General features: G+C 45.9%; 1 protein-coding gene across 3 annotated transcripts in view; it reads left to right on the forward strand.

Annotated features, from left to right (window-relative positions):
* PRRC2C (proline rich coiled-coil 2C) overlaps positions 1-26290 on the forward strand; it is a 1200196-nt gene that overhangs the window by 770912 nt on the left and 402994 nt on the right. For all 3 annotated transcript variants that reach the window (XM_086955980.1, XM_086955997.1, XM_086955989.1), the window contains exon 24: positions 4594-4921. In XM_086955980.1, coding sequence (XP_086812106.1) covers positions 4594-4921 — 328 coding nt within the window. The remainder of the gene's footprint in view (positions 1-4593; positions 4922-26290) is intronic.

The raw sequence follows: 26290 nt of genomic DNA on the forward strand, positions 1-26290 counted from the left end.
TCTTTTGGAAGGGAGCAAGGGCCAGTCTGGAGCAACCAGTCCAGCGGTGTTGTCGTCGTCAAGAGGGCCACAAGCCAGAAGGCAAATAGCCGGACAACGCGGTGAGCAGCAAAGAGCAGAAGGGCCCCACGCAGATCTGGTGGATGCTGGGGAGCTGGACTTCGGTGCTGGAGCTGCTCAGGGTTAGGGCTTCTCGAACCCCAAAGCACTCACTCGTGGATCCCTCGGCGGTCGTGCTGGATAAGCGTTGTGCAGTTCTGAAGATGGCCGGTCCCTCGAGGTCTCGTCACACCCACGGATCTCAGCTTAGCTGACGATGTAGGTAGAGGTCAGAGGTGCCAGGGAAGCCGGGTCTCGTCGTGCTGGTCGGTCGGATTCCGGAGGAAAGACGTGCAGCAAACCGCAACTCTCCCTTGTGACTAAGGAGTAGTCACCCTGCGGGTGCAGGGTGACTACTCCTTAGTCACAAGGGAGAAATCTTGAGAAGAAGTCTTGAGTTCCTTTCGCAGAAAGTAGTTTCAGGATTCAAAGATGATCTAATTTGGAAGGGGGCCCGCTCCTATCTTTATACTAGGAAAAGGGGCTGGCACGCGACTAGGTCCTGCCCATGGGTGGGGACCAGGAAGGGGGGTGGTTACACCCCTCTCCCATGCCAGACTTTCCCCAGGTCAGGGGCTGGTGTGCCCCTGGAACTGGTTCTAGCCGGCCTATGCATGGTGAGCACCGAGGTGCCACTTGCAGTCACCTTCCTCTAAAGCCCTGCCTACCCAGGATACACAAAACCCTGTCTGGGATGGTGCTAGCACTGCCCCTGACAGGAAACCCTTTGTCCAAGCCTCCCTCGCTGGAAGGACTCCCAGCAGCAGGAGGTCAGACTTGTGTCTGTGGTGGCAGCATCCATTTTGTGATGCTGAGGCTTGAGTTAACTTTAACCGGGGTTCACAGTTACATACATGTCTTGTCCCTCTAGAAGGGTGGAATGCTAACCCCGTCGCCAGAATTGGCGAGGTGTTAGTATTCCAATTCGTATGACACCTTACTCGACATGTTTTGATAAAGCGATACCAGAGTTAGCATATAACCGCGAGGATTATAATGCACTTAGGAGTATATGGTACGCGTTATCATGGAACAGCTATTAGGACTTGGTTCCGCAAGCTGCAAACGGGCTCAGCTCATGCCAGAGCACCATTTCACACAATTCCAAGCACTCTGCCTTCAGGATTGTCAAGGCCTGCCATAGGAGTGACTGATAGGAATGCGGGTGTCCATTTTAGAGTTAGATATAGGTATACTATATCTAAAGCAAAGGGTGAGTACACCACCTTGCCCCAGCTGTCGTGCAGCCAGTTGTGTCAGATTTAGATGGCCAGCCTGGGGTGGCATAATACATGCTGCAGCCCCTGGTAGGCCCTGGGTACACCTATGCCCTGAGTTACAGGGTCTGATAAGGTGGCCCAGTACCAATTGGTAAATGCACCTAAGGTACACGTGTCAATTTAGTGTGAAAACAGCAAGGCTGTGGGTCTGATTAGCAGGCCCACAGCCAGAGAAGTTGTAAACCAGTGAAGCAAAAAGCAAAAATCTGGGGTGATCATAGGATTGTAGACCCTACTCTCCTACAGTGGCCACATGCGAGATCAGAGGCCTCTGGTCTCCGGCGGAGTCCCGGCTCCATATCAACCTTCTGGAGCTTCGAGCGATCCTTCTGGCACTGAAGGCATTCCTTCCCTCTGTCAGGGGGAAGGTGGTGCAGGTGTTTATGGACAACACCACCGCCATGTGGTATTGCGGCAAACGGGGCGGGGTGGGGCCGTGGCCCCTATGTCCGGAGGCTCTGCGCCTCTGGACATGGCTGGATCATCACAGCATTTCCTTGACGGTTCGAAACCTGGCGGGTTCTTAGACCGCCAGGGCGGACAAACTCAGCCGCCCGTGCCTGATGGATCACGAATGGCGTCTTCACTCGGTGGCGGTGCATGGTCTGTTTCAACAGTGGGGAGATCCTTGGTTAGATCTGTTCGCCACAGAAGAGAACGCACAATGTCTGCAGTTCTGCGTGTTGAAATTTCCAAGGCGGCACTCGCTCTGCACCGCTTTTTCGTCGCGAGAGGAGCTGCGGTCGCCTTTCCGCCTATACCTTTTCTACCCAGAGTGCTCAAGAAAATCAGGCACGACCGGGCCCAAGTCATCCTTGTGGCTCCGGACTGGGCTTAAAGAGTTTGGTATCCCGAGCTAGTCAGTATGAGCCTGGATCCCCCAATCAGACTGCCTCTGCGGGAGGATCTTCTGTCGCAGCAGCAGGGGACGGGTCTCCGCTCGAACCTGTCCAGCCTCCACCTACATGCGTGGAGACTTAGCGGCAACAGTTGATTCCATTTGACTTGCCTCCCGAAGTCTGTGATGTCATTCTGGCAGCCAGGCGTCCCTCTATTAAATCCGTATACGCCTGCAGGTGGAACAAATTTGTGGCATGGTGCACAGCCAAGGCTGTTGCTCCTCTTTCTGTTCCTCTTTCTGATGTCCTTTTGTTCCTTCTTTCTCTGGCCCTGCAGAGCTCTGCTCTGGGCACTATCAAGGGCTATCTTTCGGCCATTTCAGCCTTTCTGAGACGTACAGATTAGCCTTCTCTTTTCAAGTCCCCTATTGTACAGAGATTCTTAAAAGGCATTACGCATATGTTCCCTCTTGTTCGCTTCATAATGCCTCAGTGGGATTTTAATCTTGTTTTAACTTCTTGTGCGCTCCCTTTGAGCCGCTTCACAATTGTCCTTTACGTCTTCTGACTTTGAAAACTGCCTTCCTGGTGGCTATCACCTCTGCCAGAAGAGTGAGTGAGCTACAGGCTTTTTCTTGTAAGCCTCTTTTTCTGTCGGTTCATCTGGACAAGGTTGTGCTTCGCACTCGTCCTCCTTCTTGCCAAAGGTTGTCACTGCTTTCCACATCAGGCAGACTATCACCTTGCCCACTTTCTTTCCGCCTCCGCACCCTTCCAGAGAGGAAAAGAGGCTCCATCGTCTGGACCCAGAATGTGCACTCTCCTACCTGAATCTCACACAAGTATTCCGGGTGAATGACCAGCTCTTTGTTGGCTACGCTGGCGCGAATATAGACCGGCCTGTTCACAAAAAGACGATCTCCCGCTGGGTCGTCTTGTGTATCAAGGCCTGTTATTCTATGGCTAAAAAGGAACCTCCGGTGGGGCTGCGTACCCATTCTACCAGGGCGACAGCAGCTACTACTGCATTGGGACGTGGTGTCTTCCTGCAAGACATCCGTCAGGCTGCCACGTGGGCTTCGCTGCACACTTTTACAAAGCATTATTGCCTTGACAGTCAAGTCCGGAGAGAGGGCTTCTTTGGCCGTTCTGTTATGCGGGAATTTCTGGTGTGATTTTAGTTCGCAGACCCACCACCGGGGTTGGTATTGCTGGGGTATCTATTCTAAGGTAAGGAATCTATCACAAACTAATGTTTCTAACGAACACATTGTTACCGAAGGTAAGTAACTTGTTCTTTAGGGACAGAACATAGGCCTGTGATAACTGGCAGGAGCCCAGGGCACACTCAATCAAAGTACAGCAGCAGTTCAGCAAAAAGTGGGGACAACCATGCAGAAAGAGGGCACTTTCTCACAGGTTGCCATAGTGGCTTTACACAAGTGAGGTGATGAAGTGTTTAGCAAATGTTAGCTGATGTCAAGTAGTTAGAGCGAGGCATAGAAGTTTTGGAATTGTTTTGTACTTTAAAGGAGTAATGATTTAATTTGATGTGCATGCCTAGCTCTCTACGAGCAATAAAGGTATGTTTTTTCCATGGTTTACTTTTTTTTGTCATTTTGATATAAGGACCGCTGTGCTAAAGTAAATTATTTTGTGTTTGAAACACATGAAATGTGCGCTAAGTTTGTGTGCCCATTGCATCCAAGCCTACAGCAAAATATCTTTAATAGAAGACTGATCAATTTAGAATTGTAAAGATGTTTAGGCCATCTTTGAATAATCTTCATTGGTGATTTATAGATATAATTAAGACTGTGAAGTAACGTCTCTTTGCTGTACTACGACAAAGTGGGAGACACATTTCTCCCTGTTGCAGCTGCCCTTGATTTGTAGTTTCTGTTGAGACTGAAGATCTTTCATTTAACCTTTGTTCTTTCGATCTGGCCTAGGCAGTGCTTTAGTTATTTAGTGGCCTCTTCAGTATTTGACTATGGTAGATAAAATTGGTTAGATTAGCATATGTGCCTGCTTTGTCTTAGTTTGTTTTAATCTGTATGTCCAATGTATACAATACAAATAGCAGATCACTTCCTTTTGCCCACAGAATTGTGCTGAATATGTATATGCTATTCTAGTTTTGAAGTGCAGACATGAAATTTGCAAGCAAATTGATTAAACTAAAGCAACCTGCATGTTCTCAAGCCCCACTCACATTTGCGAGTGAATTCAAAGCATAGTTAAAAACATGAGGCCTCTTTTCTGTACCAATCCTTTTGTTTGTGTTTTTATGAAATTTCAGGACTCGACATTCTTATGAATTTGATCTGTACAACAAGCGAAACACAAATCAACCTTTACTTTTCTTGTATCAGATGGAGTCCGCGAGGAAAGCATGGGAGAATTCACCCAGTGTGCCAGAGAAGACCTCACCAGTGACCTCAGCAGCACCTCCCATCACGAGTGCCAGTGTAGGCAGCGTTTCAGGTGGTAGCGGTGGAGTGGTTGGAGCTGGTGGCAGCATTAGTGGCAGCGGTAGTAGCAGCAACAGCATCAACAGCGGAGGCATTGTCATCAGCAGTGGTGCTTCGGGAGGCAGCAGTGGTGGCAACTTGGGAAGTGGTGGAAATTATGTCTCGTTTTCCAGCTCATCCATGCCTCCAATTCCTGTGGCTTCCATCACACCATCTACTTCACTGTCTGGTAAGATTTGAAACATTGCACCTTGTAGTTTGCACACAACATTGAAAAAATTATACAGGTTTGATCTTCAGTAGTATGTCTTATCTTTGAGGCCTGTGTCTACAGCAAGGATTTCGTTGAACCATCACATATTTCTAAACACTCAAGTTTACTCATAGATTTATAAATAGATTGATAAAAAAAACTCCCATTGAGAACCTGACTAGATCAGAATCTTAGAGCAGGCGCAGATGTTGTCCATTGGTTGCTTTAAAATAAAGCAGCATTCACTGTGTTCAGGTCATGATATGGCTGTCAATACACATCTTTTAAAAGGGTCTTTTTTAAAACTGCAGTCACAGATTTTTAGGTGCACTCTAAAACTATTGGATTTGTTTTTGTGGAACTACCCACTTCCATGCTGTTTTTTCAGAATAGATCTGGCATAGTGGAACTTTGACCTCACTCTGAGGCTGCAGCATATGAAGTCCTTGTAGCCATGGGTCTTAAACCAGACCGAATGTTCAAATGGCATTTAAAATAGTACTTACCCCATTATTGTAGAATTCGGACATTTCAAGTATGGTATTGTTCCAAAGGTAGACTACAACAAGTGAAACCTGCAATATGGAACACTAGTAGCACTGAAATGCTAATTAGGAGTCGAGTACAACCACCTCAGCTTTTGAAGTCAAACTCCAGATATCCCAGGGATTGAACTTTAGGTAACCCAAATTCCCAAAATGAAACTACAAACACTAGAAATAAACACTAGTGGGAGAAATTAAAATGATAGGAACTGAAAGTGGAATAGTGTTGCCTTGTTAATATAAAATACACACATTTTTTATTGCTTTCCACAGTCTATTTACTTGTCCTTGATCGTCTAGTTATTCATCTTGTCTTTCTCTATTTTGTGCTTTGTTTTTCTTTCTATAAGTATGGAGTAACTGTGTATATGGTAGGAGTCCGTGTGGACACTTTCTGCACTATTTTGCACTTTGCTGGGGATCCGTTTATTGCCAATCAAATTGCCATCACTTGTAAACATGACGTTTCTTACCTCTTGCATCACGAATGGCATGCATTTTCACATATTTAATAGCACCTGCATGTATCTTGTATGCACTGTAATTAAACTGTAGACTCAAGTCTCTAAGCAAGTACCTCGTACGCATTAATGCACTAATCGTATCTTGGGTTTCCTGTTATTTTATTTTCTATAATGGTATATTGCGTCCATTAAAAGTATGTAATGTGAATCAAAGATTTAAAAGCATGACATCAACGTCTCAGAACCAATTGTGTATAGATTCTTAAATTTGAAGATGCATATTTATCAGTAGTTGATCTATATAGAACGGTGAATAGACACAGAAATAGCAAAGTTAGAGGTTCTGCATGTGTTTAGTCTCTTACCTATGTTAAGGGTGAAATGCAAATTCAACAGGAGTTCAGTTGCAGGATGGTCATGATGACGCTACACTGGTTCAGCTAGGTCTGCTTTTCAGACATTGTTAACCCTATGGCACGGCTACATTGTCATTTTCTGGATCTAGAACTCTTGTCATAGCTCCTGTCATTAGGTCCTCCACACTTTCACATAATCTCTAAGCTTGTGTGGGATGTTAAAAAGATAATGACTTAAAAGTATGTGAACTTCTTTGATACTTTAGACTGAGGGGAACGTATATAAGTAACTATGGTTTTGCCATTATCGTAATTGGAATACATTCTTTCGCCCCCCCCCCCCCCCCCTCTCCCGTATGACAGCCTTGCAATAATGTCTGTTAGAAAGATAGACTTCCGCGTTGCTGATCTGTTTTTCTTCCCAACAGCTTGTATTGCTAAAGAAGGATGTTCAGATGCACTTTATAGTGGTATTCACTTTTACCATGTCTGGACACTACAGTTTGTTTTGGGCTTTGGATGTTGTACTGAATGAATTGCTCCACAAGTATTAGAAATTAATTTATTTTAGGGATATCAAACATTTTGCATTCCTTACAATAATCTACTCGTCTAGCAGGAATTGTGAACTACAAGCTTTGTTGGCAGAAGAGTTGACAAGGGACACAATAGTTCAAAGGGCCCACTCAATCTATTGACCAAAGATAAATTTGATTTCACCCAGGAAATTTGCCTTCCTGAGCTTTCCCAAAATGTGGATGTTTGGACTGCTCTCTGCCTAGGCAGGGAATTTTTGTTGCCTGTATCCTGCGTGTCCAGTAGCATTTTATTTGAGACTGTTACATTCAACTTAAATGTTGGCTTTGGGACTTAACAATGAATGCTACTGAAGAAACTAGGATGTGTGCATCTTTAGCTGCCTTTTTTCGCCTTCAGTACTATGTGTTGGATACACAATAACATTGGTTGACACCAAAGTATTGCATTAGCACTTAAAAAAGGTATGGAGGAGCCTTACCCTTCAACACAGCACAACCCCACACACACTCTGCATGGAGCTCATTGTAATATTGGATGTAAAGTTTAGCTTGAGGGTGTGTTACATAATCGATAATGGGAGAAATTACTTTTATCTTGCAGAGTATTGATGTTACGTGTACTGTGCTTCATGGCTGCCAAGGCTCGATCCAAATGATTGGCTTGTTGGCGGTTTCTGAAGATTCTTAAACATGTTGCCACTCGTTTTCAGACCAGTAGCCAATAACATTCTAAAAAGTTACATATTTCAACTCTGTATCTTATTGTTTGGTTAGGTGTGGTGACATGACCATTAGAGATAGGTTTGGATTCGAGGTTTGATGGACCCAGTCATACATGTTGGAATTTGCAGACTAATGTGTAGTGTGCAACCCTTCAGGTAGTCATTGGTTCTGTCCTTTTCACAAGATGTTACATTTCTTGTTTATGTAGTCATGTCACCCTACTGCTTCTAGCACAAGCCATTGGTAGATGTATTGTATGAGGAATGACTAGAGAGAAATATTTTTCAATAGTCCTAAGTTTCCAGTTCCATGTGGGATCTTGAGCAAGAGAGGTTATAATGATCATAGTGTTGTGAGTTTCTGAAGTCCAATCTTTAGCCATTACACAGTCACTAGACTTCACAATCATATTTCAAAGACTTCTGTGAAGTATTCAGTTTTGTGGCATCATAAAAGGTGGGAATTTAGGGCTGAAGAGATATTCTAGAGATAGGGTCACGTGGTTGATAATGTCAGTTTCTGTTGGCAGTCTAAAGTTATTTGTCAGGGTAGCTTTGAATATCACCAATTTGCACTCACAAATATGCATACATACCTACCACCCACAGCAAGTGGTTTTCCAGGAACATTACTTTACTAAGATATGAAATTAGGGATGGGAAGCTCCTCAATTTAATTTGTTGGAAAGATAATTGTTTTGGGCAGTTAGTGTTGCATAACCTAATAAATGATGCAATATCTATCCTACTGCTGCTTGTGTGGATTTACAGATCTTGCTTTGTCCAAGGAATTACAGGCTCTCCCAAATGGAGAGGGAGCGCTTGAAAGAGGTCCAAAATTATCAGTAACATTTGCCTCCGATGTTCTCCTGTATTGGATCATTCATAGATTCTCATGCTTTAATCATTCCCCATCGTCTAAGTGGATGCAGTATGTAATAGTACTATAGGATTTAATGACAATGAAAAGTCAACATAATAGTCTGTCCTTTAAAAAAAAATGTTTTAAAAAGGACCAAACCTGAACTATAATCAATCGGGCGACATCACCCTCTAGAACATGCCAAACAGAGGCTGAGTCACACAGATTATTTCCAGCATGTCGTTTGAATGATTCTTCCGCTCTGCTCAGTTTTTCTTATTGCATTCTAACTTTTGTACATCTACAATGTCAGACTCTTAAAAAAATAAATTAAAAAAAGGCAACTTCAGATCCTGCAAATCCTGTGGGAAAGTGAGTTTGCATGTGTATGACCCACAGAAAGACTATTTCCTCTACCCTCAAAATCAAGTAAAGGAATGCACGAATTGCTGTACTTGTTCTTCTAAGACATTTAGAGACAGAGAGAGAAGGCTACTTCTGTTACTACAGAAGTCCAAATCTCAAAATCCAAGCTCATCTGAGGGGGACAGCGATTCTTTTGACAGATCCCACAAAATATCAAGATCCTCTGACCATGGGGCTTCTGAGGGGAGTAAAAAGGCCTTGAAGACCACACCATAAAGGCCCCCTAAGAAATTAGAAACTTGAGCTAATCGTTACAAGGGCGGCCTCCACCCAATCTTCTACTCCGTCTGCAAATAAATCAGAGCGAAAACATCGTCCCTCCTCAGAACTGTCAAGGAATATAAATCCTCTTAGCACGCCATTGACGCCGGTATCATCGACAGTCACCACAGTCTCGTTGATGAAACCATCATTGTCAAAACCATAGTTGTCAAGGACTTCGACTATGGCAGCGATTAATGTTCCCATCTCGGCAACCAAGGTGATCTCCCCTAAATCACCGTCAACGTCAGAATTGCCCTTGGGTGGTCTAACAACGAAAAAGTCTCCGTCGACGAGCCAGTCTCCATCGACTATCACATCGTCGTCAGGAACACCATCTGCAATCAAGCCGTCGACTGCGGCACTATCCTCAGCATCGTCAACACAGTTGACAGTGATACAGACAACTGCCACATCCTTGACGAAAGCACAGTCAATAATGGTTTCGTCGACATGGGATTTCTCACTGGCAACGCCCCAGCTCACTTTTACGTCATCGACTGGACCGTCTAAGAAAATAAAAATGACCAATATAACCAAGACTGCATTAAGACCTGAAGTGACCTCATCTTTACTTCCTAGCCATATACTGGATGTGGAAGAGTCGGATGATGGGCCATTTAGGGATGCACACAGTCTTTCAGAGCTCCAGGGGAAATGCCAGAAGCAAAACTCTGACGACTATGAAGAGCAATACTATCCGTCCTATTATGCACCTTACAAATATAACCCGCAATCACAGCTTAGACATGACTAAATGCACATGCCGGCGTCTCTAGTGCAAGATCTGCAATCTATGCTGCAGGATTACAACAGGAGATTTCCAGGTCCTCCACAGGAACAGTACACAGTTCCACCTGGGCCTGTTTCTCCTACTACACCAAGAAACGTCCATCCACCAGTTACATCCAGGATAACACCGGCTTCCAATATCTCACCACCTCCAGGTGAGGAACACTCTGCCTCTAACAATGAAAGAGAAAGAGGGATCCCTGATCCTTAACCACTAGACTAACTAGATTACATGGTTCTAATTCCATCCCCTACGCCACCTCATCCTGCAGAGACACCCCCCCCAAGAGGACATCGGGGGGGGGGGGTCATAATCTGATGGGCCGAGCTGCAGCACAATTTCATCTGCCAACTTCTGTCAAGCAGCCAGACTGTTTTTGTCACGATTTTAATGAGCAACCCTGTACGTCTGTAAGATCCATTCCCATTATAGATTATATCTGGGATGAGAGGATAAAAATAGTTTAAAATCAGGCTATGGTAGCACCACTACCCCCTCGCCTTGACAAGAAATAGGCCATTGATGATTCCCTGCTTGCCTCATCAGTCATCCCAAGCCTGTCTTTTATTATTCAAGCAGCACAAAGGCGCTCCAAAAATCCCTCTGCACCACTAGACAAGGAGGGGAGGCGCTTGGACAATATAGAGAAGGGATTATCCAGTATTGGGCTATCTTTCCTAGATTCACATGCCTGAATCATTCCCCGTCGTTGAGATGGGAGTCCCACGGTATAATCATGCAGTATACAAATAATGCCATAGGCTCTAATGGCCCTGAGCCAAGCTCATATAGCCTATCTGTCCTTTTTTTTTTTTTTTTTTTTTTTTTTTTAAAGGCCCAAATGTTGAATGCAGCCTATCAGGGAGTCTCCCTGAGTTCTACTTAGTCTTCTAAACTTTCAGGTTTTTTTTCTTTAAATCTTTCTACTCATCATGTCTGATAAGAAAGGACTCTTTAGGCCCTGCAAGACCTGGGCAAGAAAAGGGTTCATGTTGATGATCCTCACAAGGACTGCATTTACTGCCTCCATTCAGCCCATGAAGTAAAACAATGTAAAATCTGTTGCACTTTTGCTTTTAAGATCTTAAGAGACAGAGAGGGGAAGTTGCTTCTGTGGTTGCAGTCCACTAAGCACTGCAAGTCATTGGAGGAAGACAGTGATTGTTTAGTTAGTTAGTTAGTTAATGACATTTGTTAAGCGCCTGGTTGCACAGAGAACAGTGCGTCCCCGCGCTGACAATCCCACCAACATCTCTTAAGCTTAGCTCACAGAGGATGAGCACTAGGGACAGGGGAGACTATGCTGATTATGCTGATATTGTTCACCTAGACCTCATAAAAGAGCAAGGTCCGAGGAGAAAGGCTCTGGAGAGGGCTGGAAACACCTTAAACCCTCTCCAGAAGGCAAGTGCTCAAGAAAGGAGAAACAATCTAAAGTCTCATCTGAGCCTTCATCTTCTGTTTCCTCTACCCCTTTGAGGAAAGAAAAGAAGCAACACAGGGCCTCATCTGATGCTGGGAAGAGAGGATTGAAAAATTCCCATTGACGACAACACCGTCAACAACCGCAAGTTACACTATTACGTTGTTGGCCCCGTTGACATCAAACACGACGATCATGGCCATCTCCAGACCCATACAATCGAAGGTATCGTCAACGCCGTCTTTGCTGTCAATGAGAATTTCATTGAAGCTGTCGAAGACACTGTCAATGTCCACACAGTTAACCTCACTTTTGTCGCTGGCGACGAGACCATCGACGGTGACAGTCTGACAGGATTTTCAGCGGCTGTAAACAGATGCCCATTTACTACAATTAGGGTGACTACGAAATATTTTCATCCTGAAATGTCAAGTTAGTTAAATCTCTCCTTTACCTCCATTGCACCTTTTGGACCTACAGGAGTCTGATGAGGATGAAGAGGAAGATGATGCTATGTACAGAACAGCACACAGTCTGTCGGAGCTGCACGTGAAGTACCAGAATTTTTACGATGACTGAGGACCAGCAATACTCCCAGCCATATCTGGAACCTCCGCATCATTATCAACACATGGAATATCAAGAACATCGCCCTAGAAAGATGGCTCATCTGCCGCCAACTTTAATTCAAGATCTTCAAGCTATGCTAGCAGGTTACAAGCAAAGATTCCCATCTCAAGATGCTCCAGATGAACTACCGGTGCAAACGCAAATCTATGAAAAACCCAGTTCACCAGCAACATCTACAGTACCACGAGAGGCTGATCCGGTCGACCCTTCCTCTTCGGACGAAGAGCGAGAAGGCGAAATTCCAGTTCCAGCTGCTGATCCCTGGGAGGACTATATTATCCCTACTCCTACACCATCGCGCGGATTCCCCGCCAGAAGACATAGGGGGTTTCCACAACTTGACGGAGAGGGCTTCTTATAGATTCCATCTCCTCATGAAAATCAAACATACACACTGCTTCCTGTATGACTTTTAAGAGGAAGCTAGAAAGCCATTGCGCACAAATCCAATTATTGACTACATTTGGCAAGTTGGTGAAAAGATAATAATGACCCCCCGCAACAATACTACTTGCGCTCTCTCGCATAGAGAAAAAGTACAGAGCTCCGGAAAATTCCTCTGAATGGCAATCCAAACCTGGATTCTGTTATTTCACAGGCAACATAAAGGTAATCTCAGAACCCCGCCACCCGATCTTCACTCCTCAGGACAAAGAAGGGCGTAAGCATGAGATTATGGAAAAGCGTTTCTCCATTATAGCTGTTTTAGACAGCGAACGCCTTGGCTTTTATCGGACACTATGACAGACTTCTTCCTGAGGACAGAAAGCACGAAGCCAGAAAGATCCTCATAGGAGAACGGGCAGCCTCGGAAACAATTGAATGCACTATGGATATAGCCAACATGGGGTACCGCCAACTGGCAGGGGCGGCTGTATTAAGGCGCCAGGGGTGGTTAAAGGCAACCACTTTTAAACTTGATGTCCAGTCAAAAGTTCTGGATATGGCATTTGATGTGGACACCTTATTCCCCAAACATATAGATGAAGTGCTTAGATCCATCAAAAAGGGCACAGATGCTGCTCAATCCTTAGGTTCACTCCAATACAGCGAGATACGGTTCAGAGAGGCAAAAGGACGTGGTTTTTTTCCCTTAGAGGAAACTACCAAAGAGCGCAGCAATACTAGCACTACCAGACACAATATAGGCAATCCTATGAACCTGCTGCTTACCGTCAACCGACTACGGCTGGTTTCTCTCGCCAAGGGGACTTAAGAGAACATCGACCCAAGGCATTGACAATGGAAGAAAACTTTGATTTTACCAGGGTACCAGCTTCCCCCTCACTTTCCCCTCCGGTGGGTGCAAAGATATCCGGTTTCCTCCAGCAAAGAGTATAACATCAGACTGTTGGGTATTGGATTTAATAGCCTTCAGTCACACACTGGAGTTCGTACAAAAACCTCCAACTATGCCACCCAGGGGAACCCCTCCCCCTCGTCTTCACTTATTGCAGAAAGAAACATAGATTATGCTCACAAAAGGAGCCATAGAGAAAGTTCCAGCTCTGCAAAGAGGGCAAGGTTTCTACTCTCGTTTCTTTTTGATTATGAAAAAGTCAGGGGAATGGAGACCAATTTTGGATCTCAGAAAGTTAAACAAATTCCTAAGGAAAACTTTAAGGATGATCACTTTGACCGAGATCTTACATCTCAACAAGAGTAAGGGAAGTTTATTATACTTGATTAATTAAAACCATTGCATACATAGTCATTAAAATCAAACAGATTGTGTTGGTACAAAAGTTACACAATAATAAAAGTTCCACTTTGTTTTTGTACATAAAAATATTCAGATTGTAACCTAAAAAGTAATTTCCTCAACAATTGATACTCAGTCTAAAAAAATGTTTGGTAAAAATTGTCTTTTTAAGTTCTCCCTCTGCCAAGATCTTTCACCAAACTTTCACTCTAGATTATCTAGCTCATCTTTAAGTGCGCTAATTGTTTAAGATGGTCCCAAGCTTCAAAACAGATTTTGCCTGTTTTTGGCATCATAGTGCTGTTGAAGATGTTCTCGAATTTATCTTGATGAACAGTGTTGTGAAGCAGAGTTCTCGGCCAATGATGTTACGTTTTTCAATCTCAATATAGTGAGATCTAAAAATGTTGAGAGGCGGCAGTTTAACTGTACTAAAGTTGGATTGAAGCACAGCATTACCGCCTGTCTACATGACCTGACTCCGTGCCGGTTAAAAGATGGTTTTAGTAGGGTACGACTTAGTTCCTTCAGTTTGCTGCAAATTCAAATAATGTGAATAAGGTTTTCCGTGCCGCAGGCCCACAGGCAGCATGGTCGGTCTCCTCCTCTTCTTTCCCAGGGCGGCAAAAACTGGGCGATTGAGCAGACTCTATCGCAAGTTAATTTTTTTGCCTTTGTCGCCAGCTTAATTCCTGCCTTGAGTTAGGGTTGTGGATTAAGGATGTTAAAATTGTTTAGCATAGCCCAACAATGGGCTCTCTTTGGTAATGTTTTCTTGTCCTCCATAGCTGATATTAGTCTTGTTGTCTTTGTAACAATATTTTTAAAGACCGAATAAGCTGTTAAGCAATTCCAAAGGTCTGTCAGGCCTAAGATCTTAATGGATTCCTGGAGATATTTGTTGGGTGTCAATTTTCCAGTATGAGACAACTCTACCCAGAGGTGGTTATTTAAAGTCCCCTCTTCGGCTGATTTGATCTTGTGCCAGCATTTAACATAGGTTCCCCTTCGTTCTATCGCCTGTCTTTGAAGCCAAAATTCCAACTTTATTTGGGCTGGAGATTTCATGACCTCCCTAGACTTGGAAGATGCATATTTCCACATCGGAAGCATAGAAAATTCCTTAAATTCCCCTGGAGCTGCTTCTCCCTACCAATTCAAGGTTCCCCCTTTTGGCCTCAAATCGGCACCCAGGATATTTACAAAGTGCCTGGCACATGTGGCTGCAGCTCTACATTCTCAAGGCCATCATGTATTCCTATACTTGGACGACTGCCTGTTAAAGGCTTCTACGGCAAAGCAAGCGTCCAGAACCACCAATGCTTGTTTACGACTGTTCAGCAAACTAGGGTTGACAGTCAAAGTCACAAAGTCCTCTTTCATTCCCAGTCAAATGGTACCATTCCTGGGAGCCAGATTGGACACAATCCAATGCAAGGCTTTCTTGTCGGAAGAAAACAGGCCAGATTGCGATGGGACACTCTCACGCCCTTTTTGCGCAGGAGGTTTCGGAATACCAGATATGGAACTGTACTTTAGCTGTGCACAAGCCCACTTTGCCGCATACTGAATGAACCCCCCCCCCCCTACATGTCCCACCTAGCAATAGAAGATGGCTACATGGCCCGGTCCCCTGCACTGCCTACCTCAGTACCCCCGCTGTCCTGCGCTGCCTTGCCTCTACTACCGTACAATGCACCACTAGTGCCTGGCGCGACTTAAGCATGGCCACGCAATGCACGTTATTGTACTCTCCGCTTCTGCCCCTCCCCGGGAGGCCTGATACAGGCATAGGGACAAGTACGCAGGCGGCAAATTTCTCACCAGTGAAGATTTCTTTGGCAACCCTAATCTCACTACCCTGGAGCGATTTTACTATATAAGACTGCGCCAGGACGTGAAAGCCATCCCATCTGAATTTCCGCTAGAGCCCCCCATTATGTTCCCACTGCACGCACTTTTACAACAAACTGCCCCTGCACATGTGCTCTCACTACTGTACCGCGCGGTCCAATCCAACAGAGTATGAATACTCCCCCTGCCCGAAGTGGGTGGGAGGAGGAACTGGGGCACCCCCTCACAGACTAACAGTGGATATTCTGCTATGGGCAGGAGGTAGGAGAGATATCTGCTAGCAGCAGATTCAGAATCATACACTATAAATACGTACACCATCTCTACTACACCCCAGCGCGGCTACATCGTCTGCAGCTCTGAGATAATGATCTTTGCAACCGCTGTGGAGGGGAGGGAGCGGATTTTAAACATGTGGCCTGGGACTGCCCGTCCATCCAACACTTCTGGTCGGAGATATTGAGTGCACTAGAAAATATGACGGGAATACACATACCAAGAGATCCCTTAATGGTGCTGCTGGGCTACACTGCACCCCTTGCTGCTAAAGTGCGACACTACACTTCCCTTGCATTGCTCCTAGCAAAGAGACGAATAGCATGTCGGTGGGGAAGGGGGAGGGTGCCAAAATTTAAGGACTGGCTTCAAGACCTTATATATTGCCAGGAGTAACTTCATACCTATGCTGAGCTCCAACCCCCTTCCTCTCACCCAAGAGATATCTGGGGGCCCCTACAGACGTACCTGCTGGAGTACACCACAGATACAGGTGCAGCCCCACCCTAACACGCCCTGCCGCAAAGTGACCCCAGCCCACACCTACCAGCTACTGGATACCACGGGACACCAGGAGACTCCACCCACTACACTACAGGAGCAGGATGCATCATCATCTCAACTATACACTCACTGCATAAGTTGTGCTGATGGAAATGTTAACACTCGTTTTTTCCTTTACAGGACTTGCTCGACACTATAACATATACTTGGTTACCCCTCAAATGCATTACCCCACCTAATGCGGCCGGCCTGCTGTGGTTGTAGGCGGCTTGCTGTGTAATTTCCCACCAGTACAGTCTACCCTTAAGTATTCGCTAATACATACTGCCGGCCTGCATAAGGATGTAGGCAGCAAAGTCTGTTTTTGTACTTCTTTTTCTACCTTAAATAAAAGGGTTTTCAAAACTGTAAAAAAAAAAAAAAGGCTTTCTTGTCGGTAGAACGTCAAACTGGACTATGTCTTTTGGCTATGGCCATATCAAGAAAAAAGTCCATTTCAGTAAGGAAACACAAGTCGCTGCTAGGGATGTGTTCTTCAACGATCAACTTAGTTCCCTTGGCCAGACTCAAAATGAGACCTCTCCAGGAAGAATTACAAAAACATGGCTTCAAACATATGGGTCTTTCGAATAAATCATTTGCGTTACTCCTGCCATGAAGAAAGAAATGAAATGGTGGTACCACACCTCAAACCTTTCAAAAGGGTTGACTTTCTTACAAGCCGTACCAGATTTTATCCTGACAACGGATGCCTTCATGGATGGTTAGGAAGGCCATTTGCAGGACCTTCAAATTCAAGGCAAATGGTCCAATTCTCAAAAACAAAGTCATATCAACAGCCTGGAGTTGAAAGCCATATTCCTCTCCTTACAGGCTTTCCTGCCGAGGATAGCAGGCGCCTCCAGACTGGTCCATACAGTCAATACGACCAGTATGTTCTACATAAACAAACTGGGAGGAACAAAATCTCTCATGCTTTCTCTAGAAGCGCTGGAACTGTGGTCCTGGACAACAGAGCACGGGATCTCTCTCAAAGCCGAGCATGTTTCAGGTCTGCACAACACGCTGGCTGGTGTTCTCATCAGAGCTACAGTCAATTGCCACGAATGGGAACTCCATTCCAGTGGGATGGAGTATTTGCTCTATGGGGGAAACAAACTCTAGACCTGTTTGCCTTGAACATCAACACCAAATGCCGGTCCTATGCCAGCAGGTACCCTCTCCTGAGGTCTCCGGGCAATGCCCTTTCGATGCGATGGTCAGGGATATATGCCTACGTTTTTCCACCCATCCCATTGATTCCCAGTGTACTGACTAAAATGAAGCTGGAAGGATGTCACCAGATTCTCATGGCACCCAGGTGGCCCAGGCAACATTGGTTTCCCGAACTTCACCTCTCAGAAATGAGACCTATTAGTCTACAGCCATTTCCTCCTCTTTTGTCCAGGGACAACGGTCAAGTGCTCCATCTGAATCCGGAGTCTCTGCATTTACACACCTGGCTCCTGAATACTTGGAGTTTAAAGACATGAGCATTTCTCAAGAGTGTAGAGATAATCTCTGAAAATATAGAGCGGAAAGCACCGACAAGGCATACAAACTTAAATGGAAGAGATTCTGTGTCTGGTGTCAACTAAATGACTTGCATCCATTTCAAATATCCCTGCAACAGATTTTACCATAGCTTCTCTCTTTGGCAAAATCAGGTTTAGACTTCTCTTCGGTTAAGGTGCATCTGGCTTTCATCTCTCGCTATAGATGAGCTTCCAGTGGCATGTCTCTTTATGCCTCAAGCCTTATAAAACAATTCAGGAAGGAGCTGTTCCGTGCGAGCACCTCCACCCAAATGGAATTTAAATGTGGTTCTGTCACAACTCATGAAAAGACCATTTGAACCCATTCATAAAGCTGAATTGAAATATCTCACTCTACCAGAGCAGTTGCAACCTCAGCGGCCCTCTTTGCAGGGGTAACTTTAGAGAAGATATTTCGTTCTGCAACCTGGAGTATCACTCATACCTTCACGCAGCTCTATTGCCTGGAATCCGCACAAGATGCAGATGCAGCGGTGGGCTAGGCAGTACTTCGCCATCTTTTCCACTAAGGTGTGCCTTGTTTGTCTGCTTGTGTGTTTTGGGCAACCACTGCGCAACTCTGGAGGTGCCTGATTTGAGCAGCAGCGTCAGTGGCGACTCGGAAGGTAACTGCAAGCAAAGCTTTTATTCCAAATTCTCATGCCGATTTTTCACTCTTTGCATACTGCACGCAAAACTATTTGAGCAGCGTCAGGGGAGACTCGGAAGGTAACTGCACGCAAATCTATCATCTTAAATACTTATGCCGGTTTCTCACTCTCTGCACGGAATTATGCACGAAAAAATGCTACTTTAAACACACATGCCGGTTTTTTACTCTATGCCCGGAATCTTAAGCTGATATCTGCGTGATTTGTATTTTCGTTGGCTTTGCGGTGGTTTTTCACTCTCCATTGGCTAATAGGGCTGGGGCCATAAACTGGAGCCATAAATCGCCCCCCTGCCCACCAGATGACCATGAGGCTACATACCAACGCGGTCAGGGATCAGCAAAACAGAGATAAGCCTCTCTCCTCACCATCTAGCAGCATAGAACTGAACTCTATCCTCCCCTTCAAGCAACATGGAAGATGGACTAACTCGACCCACCCAGAGTAGAAAGGGAAACTATACTCTGTAATCACTACAATTTGGCGGCCATTTTAGACTGGTCTCTCTCTCTCTCTGTCGGCCATCATGGACTAGTCTTTTTCACTATTCGACCACTCTAAGAACTGGCCTCTTTAGACTATTCTCAACTAGCGAATGTCTGCCTTTTAGTGCAGTATTATACTTCTACTTGTATTTAACGCACCGATCATTAGCTCATATATTTCTTGCTGCTCTCCAGTCTCATTTTTGACTCATTTAGCTCTGTTTGCACCTGTATTTTGTTCCAGTATATCATTAGTATTATACTTCTACTTGTATACTGTACAATTGTTATAAGCTGCACCCATTTCACTTTCTATTTTTGTATTGCACCGATTACTACCTCATATTTTTATATATTTATATATATATATCTTTTTCTTTTTGTAAGTTGCACCCATTTCACTTTTTTCCCTGGACTGCACCAATTGCTACCTCCTATATTTTGATTATGTTGGCTGCTCACTAGTGTCACTTCTGTTTCCATGTAACTTACCGTTTGCCTCTATTTTTGTATTGCACCGATTACTACCTCATATTTTTATATATTTATATATATATATTTTTCCTTTTGTAAGCTGCACCCATTTGCATTTGCAGCTTACAGCGTACCGATTGCTACCTCATATATTTTGATTGCTCACTAATGTCACTAATGTCATTTTTGATTCTGACTGCTACCTCATATACTCAGTCTGCTCACCATTGTCACTATTGTTGCATGTAATTTGTTGTTTGCACTTGTTTTTGCTCCTGTTATCATTATTGTACACCCTCCTACGCCTACCTCTACCCAACATGGATCTCATCGGCAAACACACATATAAAATCATCTACCCACCATTACCCAACAAAAAAGCCGCTAAGCGCTTTAAACATAACTTCCTTAGGACCCACCCTGAAACCCCCTTTGTCGACACCTATTTCTCACCGGTGAATGGATCCATGAATATTGACATCATCTTCCACACCACACGAAGAGTCCAATGGAGAAAAGTGTTCTGCACCTTACTCACCGTCTCCTCTACCAGGAAATCCGCTCATGGCTCAACACTCCATCACACCATCTCAACTCTTCCCAGGCAGAACCACCATCACTATCTACAATAACGGGATTGTCCTAATTCAATCCACAGACAGGAACCTGGAACTACTAGAAAACATGTTCCCCACCTTCAAACAGCACCTCTCCAATCCACGGACCCCCATTCACAGCACCCCCAGTCCTCTCATCCCTAACCGCACAGCCTCCAATCACAACCCAGCTAACATAGCTCAGCCCTAAAACGACACGCACCTCTCCGCTACCCCCAGCACCTTAATCACCAACCCACCTTCTGTAGCTACCCCACACTCCTTAATCACAGACATAGATCTCTCCCCCTCTACCCCCTGCACCTTAATCACCCACCGACCTATTGTAGCTGCCCCACACCTCTCAATCACAGACATAGACCTCTCCCCCATATACACCAGCCGCACCCCATCACAGCTGAGGAACATCTCGCAGCTCTCCCCTCCCCAATCCGCGGTAATCAGTCACCCTCCTGATCATACTTCCCATTGCATACCACCCGTTCATATCCCCCAAATTCCTCCATGCACTAGCGAAGATCACCCCCCTTTGCTCACTCCCGTTATCCCCACCCTCCTCACCCCCACCACACAACCTCTGCGAACGTCGCAGATGCTGCTGTAATCGATCACCCATCTGATCTCACTTCCCCACACCCCTCATGCATTGGCGATTATCATCCCCCTTCACACATCACCAATACCCCCACCCTCCTTACTCCCCACCCCACTCCTCACACAAGTCGCGCAGAACCCACCTCCACCACCTTGAGCATACCTCCCGCGTCCCGCGACATGACCAACCCTCACCCTCTCCCCCCCCCCCCACTCTTACTCCCCACTACCCCACCCCATCGGCCAGACTCGCGGAACACACCACCTCCCTCAACATAACCCCTTATCCTTTATCCCCTCCCATTCGTAGCCCTCACCCCCGTATTGTCACTCCTTCCCTCTCCAGTCTACACTCATCCCTCAACTCACCCACACCGCCTACCACAAGCGCCATCACTCACGCTATCAACCGCCCCCTGTCCTCATCCCCGCCCCCTGTTCACAAACTCGCTCATCCTTCGAACGCTACCCCACCTACTCGGACCGCAGAGCCCTGCTCCATCGCTCGCACATCCCGTCACATTCGATCCAGTTCCCACCCCATTACCCGACTCAAACACTCACCCACTGCTCTCACTTCAAATTCCATCCCCAATCCAACACTGGACATGATCATCTCCACCCTCCTACAAGTCAAGGAAGAGCTCCACACCATCAAAGAACTTCTTCTCACACACCCCAGGCACCCACTACCCTACACTTCCCCGCCCAACTAGGACTCCATTCGCCCCTCAAACCGTTCCACCCTGCTCTCCCCGCGCTGGCCCTCTATCCCTGATCGCAAGGCCACCGGCTGTCCCCGTCGCACCCTAAATACCCTTTCGGGCCGAGACTTACACAATCTCCTCTGCTCTTATGGCCCAGGTCCCACAAAACGCTCACCCACAACACACCTCCCCATACCCACGATTCGCACAAATCCCCTCAGGCCACACACACTGAGCAACAGAAGTTCTGTCCCCTGTAATCTCAAAAATATCCCCCTCTCCTTAGAACATTCTCCCACCCTCCTCACCCCTAGACTAAAGTGTATCCTGCTCAACTGCAGATCGGCCCGGAGACACTCCTCTGGCATCGCGGAGCTCATCTTAACAAGGGGCATTGATCTAGCCATTCTGACTGAAACGTGGTTAACTGAAACATCCACACCTATAATGGACATACTAGTCCCCCCCAACTATCGCATTATTAGACTCGACAGGAATGGCAAGACGGGCGGGGGAATCGCATGCATCTACAGGAGCAACCTAGCTGTCACTGAAGGCCCCTCCCCCTCCCTCTCCTCCTGCAAACTCATCTGCCTTGAGATTACTAGTGAGGGCAAACCTGTGTGCTCCCTTCATGTTATTTACCACCCACCCGATGACAACTTCATCTTCTCCCAACAACTAATGGACACGATATCCACCAACGCTGGTAGACAGCTCAATCAAATTTACCTGGGAGACTTCAACCTCCACTGGAATTACCAGAAAGACACTGTGGTGAAGAGCCTTAAGACGTTCCTCGACGCGCTTGACCTCACCCAAATCTGCAATGGTCCGACACATGAAAAAGGCTCTATCATTGACCTTATCATCGCCAAAGAAGACTCTACCCAACTAGTCGCAATCGAACCTTGTGACTGGTCAGACCACCACATCATCACCTTCTTCATCAACGAAAAAGTCAAACTTAACCCGGCGCAACCTGCCAAAACCAAGATTTGGAAGAGGGACCTGAAGAACATTAACCCAAAGTCCTTGCCTGCCCACACAGGCAGTCTCCTTCTTCCCCCGACGGACGTCTCTGATGTGCAGTCATTGACCAACCTCTACCTAGACTCCATGTCTACAATAATCAATGAAGCCGCACCCTTGCAATTGAAGAGAGTCTTCACCAAGAACTCGAACCCATGGTACGCTGGCAGACTCAATGAAGACAGACGTGTGATGCGCTTAGCTGGGCGCGCGTGGAGATCGGACCCCTCAGCACTGAACCTTAGAACGCTTAAGAGTAAGAGAAACGCTTACTTCAGAAAAATCAAACGCTCAAAATCAATATTCTTTAGCCAACAGCTGGATCAAGCTAAAAACCGACCAAAAAAACTGTTCGAGTTAGTCAAAACCCAAACCAAAATGCAACCTCCACAACCCAACAACTTGACAAAGGCTATCCCAAGTTGCGAAGACTTCTCTGCTTTCTTCAAGCAAAAGAACGACACTATAAGAAGCGATCTCATCAAGGATGCACGTCGATTCGCCGGCTCCATATGCATAACTAACACTCATGCTAAAAACAACGCTTCATGGACATCCTTCGACACCTATTCCGAAGAATCAATTCACAAGCTGCTGGTCACCTTGAAACCCGCCAATCATCACACAGACCCCCTACCTGCCAATGCTGTTAAAGTCCTCACCCCCGTTCCTCCCACTCTGGACTAAAATCATCAACTGGTCCCTGCAACAAGGGCTCATCCCAGACTCCCTCAAGATTGGGCAAGTCACGCCTATACTCAAGAAACCCACAGCTGACCCGGCCGACCTAAACAACTATCGTCCTATCACCAATATCACCACTCTAGCAAAACTGTTAGAAAAATGCGTGCAACTCCAACTGACAAAACACATTGAGCAGTTTGACCTCCTCAACTCTCACCAATCCGGATTCAGAGCAAAGCATAGCACGGAAACGGCCATGACACACATAATAGATGATGCCCTCCAAATCCTTGATCACAATGAGTCTTGCCTCCTCATCCTTCTTGACCTTTCTTCAGCATTTGATACGGTCAAACACGAGAATCTACTGGAGCTCCTAAATACCAGAATGGGCATATCCGGGACGGTTCTCAAATGGTTCACGTCCTTTCTGCACAACCGTTCTCAGAGGTTCAAGATCAACAACGCACTGTCCTCGCCTGTGCCAGTAACACTGGGCGTCCCGCAAGGTTCCTCCCTATACCCCACATTGTTCAACCTCGTCATGGAACCACTCACCACCTTGCTTCAATCTTCTAAGGTACATTTCCATATGTACGCCGATGACACTCAGCTCTACCTCAAGCTTCAATCCCCTGAAGACATCAAACTGTTGAATGCCACACTAAGAAACACCCAAGCTTGGCTGGCCGACAATCACCTCAAACTAAATGCTCTGAAAACTGAGTTCCTTCTGATCTCTCCTCCTGCGAAAAAGGCCATCACCCAAACCTGGCTCAATCATCTAACCGCACTCAATGTCCAACCCACCATCATGGACTCAGCGAAATCCCTTGGCATCACACTGGACTGCAATCTCGACATGCAGCAGCATATTAGCATAGCAACTAAAGGAGCCAACTTCCAAATCAACACGTTGAGAAAACTCAAACCCTTCCTACCACCCAAGGACTTCCAAACTGTGGTACAAGCCTTAGTCATTCCTCGCATAGACTACGGAATCGTGGCTCTCAGCGGGCTCCCCCTGACAACAACGGCTCCCCTAAGAGCCTCCCTGAACGCGGCCGCGAGACTCATCACTGGCTCAAGAAAACACTCGCATATATCCCCTGACTTAAAAGCCCTGAACTGGCTGCCTATTGAAGCCAGAATTCAGTTGAAAATTGCCTGTATGACACACTCGGCCGTACACCACAAGGCACCCAACTACCTCTCTCATAAGCTGACCATATCAGGAGGCTCAAGATCCAACAGAAGCACAAACACTCTCCTCCTGAAACCACGGAGATTCCGAAAGGAAAAAACATACAAACGCTCCTTCTCTGGAATGGCACCTAGGATCTGGAATGCACTCCCGCCAGAAACCAGGCTTATCCCGACCACTATACTCTTCAAGACAGAGGTGAAGGCCATCCTTATGGCTAAATGCACCTAAACACTATTGATACTGGAACAATGACAGTATTTGGCTCCCACATTATCGGCCTCAATAACCTGCAACGCCCCCACTACTGACTAATGCTTTGCTTTCAACATTGTGTTTACTCACCCTCTGGGGTGCTATAATCTGATCCGTTTAGACATTGTACTGCTTCCATATTATTGTTTCTTGATTGTTATTACTCTGTATACTCTTGTATGATTGATACCCTATTTTTGCAACTCACTGTCTTCGGAATCTCATATTGATTTAAGAGTCTTGTTTATCCTACCTACTGTTTCTGTAAAGCGCTCTGATATCTGCAAAGATCTTGTTCGCGCTATATAAAACTTTAAAAATAAATAAATAAGGTAAGCCGCTTTCTAACCCTTTAATGAGGCTTTGTTTTTATGGTGGTTGAACATACTATGTATGCATATTTTTATAGATCAAGTAAGCAAAATGCAAACCTACCGAAGACCGGAATCAAAAATGTAGAGCAAGGCGCCGCTGCGCCATCAAACGCCAAATCGAACAACAAAAAACAAACAAAAGATGGCGACGCAGATAGAGGCTAACAGCACTAATTCTAACACAATAATCAACCTAACTAAAGTATCACTGAGCGAAGAAGAAATTACAACATTATCTTTGGGACTGTCCTTTAGTACACAGACAAACATTGACTATGCAGATACGAGAATTGATGTATATAAATTTGTGTGTAAATTTAAAGCTGCGCAAATATCATCTTTTACAAGGGACTTCTAAACAAAAATCCACCAATATAGAAACTTCAGTAACGGACGACACAGATACTTTAACACAAGATATGGATTTACTAAGGGATTTAGAAGAACTGCATGCCGAAAGTGTAACATCTGCAAATATCAGATTACGATGAACCTGAGATAAGAACACCAGTGCATACTCCATTTAAGCCAACATCCACCTTTTGCCCAATTATGTTTAGAGATAACCTGGATCTCTTCAATGACAGTCACAATGGAGTTAAAACACTCTACTCCAAAGTGACTCATTAAACGAGAAAATACAGCAAACAGGTAGGAGGAGCCTAGCCTACATCCATGATGGCTGCCTGATCCCTTGGCTCCGCCGATCCTTTCGCTTTTCTCCCGGTCCGCGACTTCTCCTGTTGCTAATCCTGCTTTTGCATTAAATCTTCGGGACCGGGAGACGATCCTGCATCCAGCGGTGTGCTTCCTTGAACGCTCCCTGCTGTGAAAGTGCCGGGGAGCCCTTCTCTTCTTTCCGGCGCCGGCTGCAGCTGAACGGGTCTTTGTCCTTGAGATGGCCGGCCATGTTTGTAATCTCCTCGGACTCTGAAGCGGAGAGGAGGCGACCGGCGGGGAACAGTCACTGCGCTGTGATTACCGCTGCGGGGCTCCGCTCAGCCTTGATTATCCTCGCGCTTGGGAACTATTGAGGCTGGCAGTGCAACATTGTATCTACGCCCTGGTCCGTGTACGGCGCTGCTGGCTCGCTTGTCTCCGCCGGGGAAACGATGGAAGCCATAATATTGGTTGTGCTCTCTGCTCCTGCGCCTCCCAGGGCTGCTGACAGTGAGAGGTCCGCTTGTTTATACTGCACCGGCGCCGTGCATGGTGCCAGTATGGATCGTGCTGCTTCTGTGCTCCCCGCTAGTGCTTCTCCTGCGAGACCCGGACTGGGTGCCCAAATATGTTGGAGAGATAGTGGCACCCATCCTC

This window comes from Lissotriton vulgaris, chromosome 1_1 (assembly GCF_964263255.1).
Source record: "Lissotriton vulgaris chromosome 1_1, aLisVul1.2, whole genome shotgun sequence".
In the NCBI taxonomy this organism is placed as follows: domain Eukaryota; kingdom Metazoa; phylum Chordata; class Amphibia; order Caudata; family Salamandridae; genus Lissotriton; species Lissotriton vulgaris.